The 9,919-nt window shown below is 45.7% G+C and overlaps 2 protein-coding genes across 2 annotated transcripts; one reads left to right on the top strand and one right to left on the bottom strand.

The window, feature by feature from the left end:
• Positions 1-3,006: 3,006 nt before the first annotated feature.
• LOC108107204 (antigen 5 like allergen Cul n 1) lies at positions 3,007-4,119 on the top strand. Its single transcript, XM_017214620.2, has 2 exons — positions 3,007-3,138; positions 3,263-4,119. The coding sequence occupies exons 1-2, from the start codon at positions 3,007-3,009 to the stop codon at positions 4,019-4,021; spliced, it is 891 nt and encodes a 296-aa protein (XP_017070109.2). The 3' UTR covers positions 4,022-4,119.
• A 57-nt stretch (positions 4,120-4,176) lies between these two features.
• On the bottom strand, positions 4,177-5,821 carry LOC108107202 (TLR4 interactor with leucine rich repeats). The gene has a single exon (XM_017214619.2). It carries the CDS (start codon positions 5,678-5,680, stop codon positions 4,280-4,282), a length of 1,401 nt encoding a protein of 466 aa, XP_017070108.2. The 5' UTR covers positions 5,681-5,821; the 3' UTR covers positions 4,177-4,279.
• Positions 5,822-9,919: the final 4,098 nt, after the last annotated feature.

The raw sequence follows: 9,919 nt of genomic DNA, 5'->3' as shown, positions 1-9,919 counted from the left end.
GAACTCCTTCAAAAGATCCAGTATTTTGATCATAGCTCAGCGAATACTGGTCGGAATGTGGAACGCAATATCTCGTTGGGATCGGAATTTAATTTCTAAAAAATCTGTGTCCCCACCTAAAAATGTCAAATTTGATGAATTTTTCGCAAAAATTTATGATGTAACCCCTTTCCGAAAATGCGAAATGCGATTTGCCCTAACCTCTTCCCAATAGTTAGTATATTGATCATAACTCAGCCAATACTGGTCGGATTGTCGAACGTCATATCTCGTTGAGATCGGAATTTAATTTCTAAAAAATCTGTGTCCCCACCTAAAAATGTGAAATTTGATGAATTTTTCGCAAAAGTTTATGATGTCCGAAAATGCGAAATGGGGTTTGCCCTAACCTCTTCCCAAAAGTCAGTATATTTATCATAACTCAGCGAATACTGGTCGGAATGTCGAATGTCATATCCCGTTGAGATCGGAATTTAATTTCTAAAAAATCTGTGTCCCCACCTAAAAATGTGAAATTTTATGAATTTTTCGCAAAAATTGATGATGTAACCCCTTTCCGAAAATGCGAAATGGGGTTTGCCCTAACCTCTTCCCAAAAGTCAGTATATTTATCATAACTCAGCGAATACTGGTCGGAATGTCGAATGTCATATCTCGTTGAGATCGGAATTTAATTTCTAAAAAATCTGTGTCCCCACCTAAAAATGTGAAATTTTATGAATTTTTCGCAAAAATTGATGATGTAACCCCTTTCCGAAAATGCGAAATGGGGTTTGCCCTAACCTCTTCCCAAAAGTCAGTATATTTATCATAACTCAGCGAATACTGGTCGGAATGTCGAATGTCATATCTCGTTGAGATCGGAATTTAATTTCTAAAAAATCTGTGTCCCCACCTAAAAATGTCAAATTTTATGAATTTTTCGCAAAAGTTTATGATGTCCGAAAATGCGAAATGGGGTTTGCCCTAACCTCTTCCCAAAAGTCAGTATTTTTATCATAACTCAGCGAATACTGGTCGGAATGTCGAATGTCATATCTCGTTGAGATCGGAATTTAATTTCTAAAAAATCTGTGTCCCCACCTAAAAATGTGAAATTTTATGAATTTTTCGCAAAAATTGATGATGTAACCCTTTCCGAAAATGCGAAATGGGGTTTGCCCTAACCTCTTCCCAAAAGTCAGTATATTTATCATAACTCAGCGAATACTGGTCGGAATGTCGAATGTCATATCTCGTTGAGATCGGAATTGAATTTCTAAAAAATCTGTGTCCCCACCTAAAAATGTCAAATTTGATGAATTTTTCGCAAAAGTTTATGATGTCCGAAAATGCGAAATGGGGTTTGCCCTAACCTCTTCCCAAAAGTCAGTATTTTTATCATAACTCAGCGAATACTGGTCGGAATGTCGAATGTCATATCTCGTTGAGATCGGAATTTAATTTCTAAAAAATCTGTGTCCCCACCTAAAAATGTGAAATTTTATGAATTTTTCCAAAAAATTGATGATGTAACCCCTTTCCGAAAATGCGAAATGGGGTTTGCCCTAACCTCTTCCCAAAAGTCAGTATATTTATCATAACTCAGCGAATACTGGTCGGAATGTCGAATGTCATATCTCGTTGAGATCGGAATTGAATTTCTAAAAAATCTGTGTCCCCACCTAAAAATGTGAAATTTGATGAATTTTTCGCAAAAGTTTATGATGTCCGAAAATGCGAAATGGGGTTTGCCCTAACCTCTTCCCAAAAGTCAGTATTTTTATCATAACTCAGCGAATACTGGTCGGAATGTGTTATGTCATATCTCGTTGAGATCGGAATTGAATTTCTAAAAAATCTGTGTCCCCACCTAAAAATGTCAAATTTGATGATTTTTTCGCAAAAGTTTATGATGTAACCCCTTTCCGAAAATGCGAAATGGGGTTTGCCCTAACCTCTTCCCAAAATTCAGTATATTGATCATAAAACAGCGAATACTGGTCGGAAGGTGGAATGTCATATCTCGTTGAGATCGGAATTGAATTTCTAAAAAATCTGTGTCCCCACCTAAAAATGTCAAATTTGATGATTTTTTCGCAAAAGTTTATGATGTAACCCCTTTCCGAAAATGCGAAATGGGGTTTGCCCTAACCTCTTCCCAAAATTCAGTATATTGATCATAAAACAGCGAATACTGGTCGGAAGGTGGAATGTCATATCTCGTTGAGATCGGAATTGAATTTCTAAAAAATCTGTGTCCCCACCTAAAAATGTCAAATTTGATGAATTTTTCGCAAAAATTGATGATGTAACCCCTTTCCGAAAATGCGAAATGGGGTTTGCCCTAACCTCTTCCCAAAAGTCAGTATTTTTATCATAAAACAGCGAATACTGGTCGGAATGTCGAATGTCATATCTCGTTGGACTCGTATTTAAATTTCTAAGATTACTGTGTTCACACCTTGAATTGTAATTTAAAAGAAAAAATTATAAAACATGGACGATTTTCCTTTCCAAAAACGCGAAAAAGTGACCAAAAAATTATTTTTTTAATATCGGAAAAAAAGTGTCATGGATCGACAGCTGAGGTCGTTGCCTATACAAAATGGTCAATATCTTTGCTCTGGGACCATTATGAGCCAAGTTATGCGTAAACTCCTTTCACAAGAATTGAATTTCGAGGAGGAGATATTTTTCACATTTTCCGACAAAAAACTTTGAACTTTATCAGGAAAATGTAACTAATAATGTTCGAAATATGAAATTCAAATTTATTTAAACTTAAAAATCTTAAATTTCATTAATTAACTCTTGATAGATAGATCAAAAATGCAAAAACCGAAAAAGAATTTGTTTTAGAAATCAGCATAAAAGTGACGGGGATTGACAGCTTGGGTTGTTTGCTGTTCGAAGTAATCGTTGGACATGCCGCGTTTTCCGCATTCTTCGACCATGCAAATTTCAATTCTTCCGCGCTTAGTCGGGCGGGCTAGTAAATGCCCGAGGTTCGCCTGATATTCAACAATGTTCCTTATAAGAGTGTGTTTGGGCTGCGTGGTCCTATCCCTGTCCGTATTCCTCGCCAATACCTGGGACTATTGCCAGGAGCACTGGTGTCCGCGGGCCAATAACCACGTGGCCTGCAACAACAATGGGGTAAGTGAGCTGATATATTCACAGATCTAAATATTATATCATTGGCAGATGGTTTCATTGGTTAGATCGGTGACATGGATATATAGTCCTTATATAGTTCATTAACTTCATTTTTTTGCTCCAGACTTTAGGTCCCGAGTGCGGCACGGAAGCCAAGCTTATACCACTGAACGGCCCTCTGCGCACATTCATTGTCAACCAGGTGAACTTCTATCGTAACCAGGTGGCGTCCGGCGGATTTTTAGACTTCGGTGCCGCCCACCGAATGGCCACCGTCCGCTGGGATCCCGAGTTGGCCCGGTTAGCCGAGCTGGCGGCTAAGAGGTGCAGCCTGTCCGGCGATGAATGTCGCAACACCAAGCGATTTAAGCACGTGGGCCAACTGACGGGTCACGTGACCTTCAGCTTGGGAAAGCACAGCGATCTGGAGCTGTTGAAGCACAAGATCTCCAACTGGTTTGGCCAGTATAAAAGAGCCACCAAGGAGCTGGGCCCTGCCGATCCAGCCAGCGACATCACTAGTTTCCGGCAGCTGATTCAGGAAAGAGCCACCCACATGGGATGCGGGGTCCTCCGACAACGACGCCACAGACGGTGGCACCAGCAGTTCATCGTCTGCAACTTCGCCCGCGAGAATGTAGCCCTCGAACCGGCCTACGAGGTGGGTCCTCTGTCAGCCTCAGGTTGCACGGCGGGGCGCAATCCCCTCTACCCCAATCTCTGCGCTCTGGAGGAACACTACGATGTGAACGCTGTCGACCGCTTCCAAACCAAACCTCCGCTTAGGATCAGGATCAAGTACAGCGGATCAAAGTTGTCCGAAGGCTCGGAAGCAGCCTTTGGCTTGGCCTACCATCCTAACATAGAATTGGGACTTCTTTAAGGAAGGCTTAGAGGTTTTTCTTTAAATCTTTTTCATTTTTTCTTATATAACAACAATGTAACATTTTGTTGAATTTAAACTTACTAACACTTTACCATTCTCTTTAAAATGGACTCCCACAACTTGACCTATCTAAATCAGATTTCCATGTGGGATACCTCTAAAAGCTTTTGGTTTTATTCTCCACAAATCAGCTTTAAAATGTTGGATTAATAACGTTAGTAACAAGAACTTAAGCGCTAGGTTGTTGGGCGATTTCTAGTGGGGATTCTCCTGGCGATTGGGCTCGATGGTGACTCGGGCGTAAGGACTGCCGGCTCCCACCTTGCGGCGCATGGTGACTCCACGGTGCGGCCTAAGTCCCATGACGATGAGGTAGATACCCACGGCGCTAAGTGCGATCAGGGTGAGCACCACCATGCCGTAGGCCCATCTCGGCCATGTGTCGCAGCTGAAGGCGTCTCCCCGAGCAGAGGTCACAAGCATGCCGCGGATGCGGGTTGGCTTGTAGCAACGACCATTGGTTTGGATCGGCAGCTGCTTCAGCCAGACCAGCTCGCAGTCACACTGCAGCGGCAGACCGTTGAGATCCAGCTCGGCAAGCTGAGTAAAAAGCGGCGCCAGCGTGGAATTAAAGGAGCGCAGCATAGTGCCACGAAAGCTCAGAGAGCGCAGGGCTCTCTTTTTAGTGGAGGGAGAGATGGGTCCAAAGGCCTCCGGGTCCAGATGGGTCAGTTGACGGCTGTTCTGGAAACTCAACGTCTCGAGCAGATCGACGGGGGCCAAGGCATTGGCCAACACTCTCTGGAGCACCGGCATGTCCTCAATGAACAGCTGCCGCACCTGGGTAAGGTTGGCCGTGTCTTCCGGCAAGAGCTCCTCCAGCAGATTGTCGCTGATGTCCAAACGAAGGAGGGTCTCCGGCAGTTGGCTGGGAATCCGCTTCAGCTGGTTCCGGCGGAGGGACAGCTCCTTCAGAGGAGCATTTACAGGCAGGTGAATCTCACTTAGGCTGCAGGCATCCAGCCTCAAAGTGTCCAGCTTCCAGTTGAGTCCAAGTTCGGTGTACAGATCCGTGCTGGACTCGTTGAATCGGCGGTTCCACGAGATATCAAGGGTTCCCAGAATCAGGAGCGGGGCAAACAGCTGGCTGGGCACCGAGTGCAGATTGTTGTGGGCCAGGTCAAGCACTTGCAGGTGGGGCAATCCCTCGAAGGTGGAAGCCTCCAGCTGGCCAATGCTGTTCCAGCCCAGGTAAAGCTCCCGCAGACTGGTCAGTTGCTTGAAGTTGCCAGCCACCAGCTGCGAGACGTTGTTGTGCCTCAGGTTAAGTTGATGCAGGCTGTCGCTAGAGAAGATCGGAACCGAGTCTAGCGCATTCCAAGAAAGGTCCAAAGTATCGATGTACAAGGGCAGAACCACGGAGAGATCCGAGACCCTGTAGTCCTTGTAACTGCAGTCGATGCGCAGGGCACGCATTCCCCACGGGGAGGCGCTCACATTGCTGCACTCGCAGGAGCGACGGGAGTTCTTGGAGGACTCCGGGTAGCAGAAGCGGTCCGCCTCATCCGCATCAATAATCTCCGTCCGGGCAAAGTGGGTGGCCAGCAGCAGCAGCAGCAGCGGCAGGGCAAACGTCATTACTCCTAGTCTCGCCATGGTAAAGGTTCTCGGTGCACTGAATGGATAGATGAGTGGTTCGTGGCTGCCACTTCCATATCTTATCGAATGGCGGAAAAGCTCCCAGACATTCTGAGTCGATTTTTCCAATAAATTTATCAGCAAAATACTTTGGTCTTGCACTGGTCGGGTTAGTCATTGAAATCCATTTGGGCAGCGACGTGGTAAACAAAGAGTGCGGAGAGCCAAAAGCCCCGGGCATTTGAATTGTTGATAAGATAGCACGGCGGAGCTTTGCCTTTTTATCTGCCTCTCTCAACAGTCCCACAGCCCCCACCCGCGCCTTATCGCCTTTGCAGCTTTTCCTTATCTGCCGATATCTATTTCATTAATCATTTCCCATTCTTGGGCCAGCGGGTTAAGTCGTTGGCATGGATTCGCCATATTGATGGATCTGCAAAGCCCCAATTTCACACTCCGAGAAAGCGAGGCTTCGTTTCGTCTCAAAAGTCATGCCTAATCCGATCTGGATGGGGGCTTATCTAGCTCATTGCATCCAGAAGTCAGGACTTAAGTTCAAATTGTAATTACGCTTAATGCTTTTGGCTGGGGATTTATGCTGATTGCTGGATATGTCGGGAGGATGTTCTCCGACCTCAAGGCTTACGTTTGCGGTTCTCACGTCGCTTAATTGCTGAGCTGGCAAAGGTATTTTCCGCAGAAGAAGTGTATGTCCTTAAAAGACAGAGCGAATTTTATCATTCAAAACAAACAAGCATAGAGTTACCATAAGGAACAAGCATATAATTAAAGAATCGGGGAGCGAAAAGTATCTGCAAGTCGAGATTCTTTTCCTGCAGAGCTAACCCAACGAACTTTATTGGGTCCTCATTGGGTTTGCAATTGCTGTGACTACTCGCACAGCCCCCTCTGGCTGCGGGCGATAGAACTCTTCTTTGTGTCAATGGAAAATTGATGAGGCTTACATAAGTGCACAGGCGCATACCCAAAGCCACCCAGTGCGGCATAGGCATTTGCATAAATTAAGGACTTCCAAAACTCCTCCCTGCCAGCGCTTTTCCTTCTTGACTTTTCCACAATTGGGCTTGGGATGGGGCCTGCGTTGGGGCTGGGGGGAGAGCCAACACATGTAAAGCATTTAATGAGCTGTGTGTGCTTAAATTTATTGAAAATGCCAGGCACATGCTGGTGCTTACTGTTCGCACTCGCCCCTCAAGTCATTATTACAGGCAAAAATGTATTTTTAACTAAAAACCCATTAATTACGCCCAAAAGTGGGCGCTGTGTGTGTGTGTGCGAAATAATTACGGCATTACGAGCAATTTAATTAAAGCCCAATTTTCGCACATCTGCAATAATGGAATTGTTAATTAATAGGCCGAATCAAAAACGGCCATCAATTGGGGCAGCTGTCGGGTTAGAAGGCTCTCAGTCCAGTTTGGTCAGAAATCGGGAAATAAAATCCTCTCCAAACGTGCCAAACATGGCAAGCGAGTTCCTGCCTGGCCTGGCTGGTCTGACTGGTCTGAATGCGCCAACTCGCTGGCTGAATATTTATGAAAATTTTAATATTAAATTGTTTTTTGATGCCCATCGCGAGCCAGAGAGGTAGAGGTAGAGGTAGAGAGTGAAAACTAAAGCTGGCAATCAATGGCAGAAATGCAATTTCCCCCTGGACAGAATGTGCAATCATTAAAAGCGCTTGATTATCCGCAGGCAAGCGGCATTGTGCCTCGTCATCCTGCAATTGACTGTAATGATGCCCCAGCAGTGTCAGCCGCCTGTCAAAGCTAGCAGGAGTGTATATATAGACTATATATGCGTGGCTTTCTGGGTGCCAGCGACAGTTTATGGCGCCCTAATTGAATCGCTTGTCATGCATTTGTCTAATAATGGCGCATTAATTTGCCATAATGCGGACCGGCTACAGCTTCCGTTTCCCGGAAATCATCAGTGCCGCTGCGGCTATTGCTGTCGCTTTTGCTGCTGCTGCTGCTGCTGCTGGTGATGGTGCCATGTGAGCTGGTCCAAAGGATTCGGCCAAGGATTCCCAGCCCAGCCGTATGCTAAATATTTCTGTCATGGCCTTTTAACTCGGGGCCAAGTATGCAGCAAAAAGCCCGCACACACTCTTGCTTCTAATTGCCTTTGAAAGCGTTTCTGTCACGCAATTTAAAACTCGTAATTCCGTCGGGCTTGGTCTAAATTCATTAGTCGGGCTTTAAGAGCTCCCATTAACCCGCACGCCCGTGCACACACATTGCTCACTTGCGGTTGCCATTGGGATATCATTCGCTTTCGCTGCGCTCAATTTAATCGACAAATTTAAAGAAAATTATTGTCTCTAATGGGCAGACGTGCCCACAGAATGCGACCTTTGACCGCAGCAGGCAGTGGGCCGGAAGCCCGGGGAGCTATACGTATTGGCTCTGGTTCTGGCTCTGGCTTAGATCCAGCTGATAACAGTTGAATAATGAACAAATAATGGCCGGCAACCTTCTTGTCTGCTCAAATATTAAGTATACGCCAGGGAGTCAAAGGAAGGGCAACCCCTCGTTGGAATAATAGATGAAGAATGGATGTAATGCTAAAATGTACAAGCCCAATAATCCGTAACATAACTCAGGCGCACGATGGGATTGTATTTTTGATTGAGGAAAGATATGACGTCATTGGAAGTGCCCCTGCTGTTTTGAGCAGTGATTCTCCACTGATTATTATTAATTAGTTGCTATTATATTCCAGGGAATGCAAATGCTGTGATTAAGCCCCTTTAACTCAAATCGATTGATGGTCCTCACATACCTGCAACATGTGCAACAATGCCGCAAAGACTTCCCTGGAGGGCACTGAAGTCTCTGTTTTGAATAATCATTTTGCACTTGTTATCCTTTGGCTTGCCTTCTATCCTGGCGAAGGGGCTTCGAGACTCTCGACATTTTTATTGCTGGCTCCATGAAAAAGGCAATTTGCGGGCTGCAACATTTGTTGCTCCAGTGCCAACATGCGAAGGCCCTGCGCCTGGACTTTCCATTCCGAAAGTGTTCCGAAGTGTTCCTGGTCTGTTGTTCCTGGCGAAACACAGCAGATGAAGAGGGAACTGCAGATGGGAGGGCTCCCAGTGACTGGCTGGCTCCTCCGTAATTTGATTTGTTTTGGCCGATTGCTGTTGCGGCTACATTGTTTCTCTGTCGGATGCCCTGGCTGCACTAATTAATTTTGACTTGCAAAACAAAAGAGCGATGCCCTGGGAGATAGCACTGCATTGTTCTCTTCGGAGTCCTCCGAGTCGGGGCCATAAATGTCAGCTGAGGCTGCATTTCCCAATTCAATCCAGCTGTCAATGCGAGCTGGCCTCCACTGATATAGATACCCGCTTAGTTCCCAAGGAAAGCCGAAGATTTATTGCCAGTTGCCAAAAGCCCACAAAATTAATGTACTCCACAGTCGAGTTTAGCAGCTGTGTGTGTGAGAGAGCATGTGTGTGTCTGCCGGAGCCAGTCCGTCTGCGTCTGTGTGCGTTTGGGCCCTAATGAAGTTGTTAATGCGAGTGCTGTCCACGGCCCGCGCCGCACGAGTCCGCCGAGTCCCCGGCGAAAGACACACGAAAACGCCGCGTGCGTGGGGTGCACTGCTGGCCGGAGGCCTCACACCCTTCGAGGTGCGCGAGGTCCTGGCCCCAGCTAGAGCCTACAAAGCCATAGCCAGAGGAAAACGACAACCGTGACAGCGCTCCGCCGGCTTGTTTCTTTCAAATTATGCGGCTTTACGGTCAGCATCTCCAATATACCAACACACACGGTACAATCGAAGTCCGGCTAGTTCTTCATCTTCGCTGGCCAGCATTTATTTTATGTCCTGCTCTGATTGGATCAAACTAAGTTTCAGAGCGCAAGTCCTCTTCTCTTTAATCAGTTGGGGAAAGAGTTGCCGCAAGAGACTCGCTATTGTCCTGCCAGGCAAATAAATTACTGTCAAGCAGATGAAGTGGCTGCCTGCCTTCGGCACACTTCAAAAATGAGTATACTTTAATTATTCAAATTAATGTGGTCTTTCTTCGAAACAAATAACAAAAGAAAAGGGAAAAAGTCAACACAGTAATGCATATTAATAAGGGAATAAACTTGCTGAGCCCGCGCGCCCCTGGCTCTGATCCTTGTTTGCCAAGAAGGAGAAGAATGCCGGACAAACTGCGCATTTCGACAAATAAATAATTTTCATTATGGGCCAGGGATGGCACGCATTGAGAGGTCGCTT

The sequence above is a fragment of the Drosophila eugracilis genome, unplaced genomic scaffold (genome assembly GCF_018153835.1).
Source record: "Drosophila eugracilis isolate 14026-0451.02 unplaced genomic scaffold, ASM1815383v1 contig_1765, whole genome shotgun sequence".
Lineage (NCBI taxonomy): Eukaryota > Metazoa > Arthropoda > Insecta > Diptera > Drosophilidae > Drosophila > Drosophila eugracilis.
Note: the sequence above shows the minus strand (reverse complement) of the source record. Positions and strands in the feature narration are given on the sequence as shown.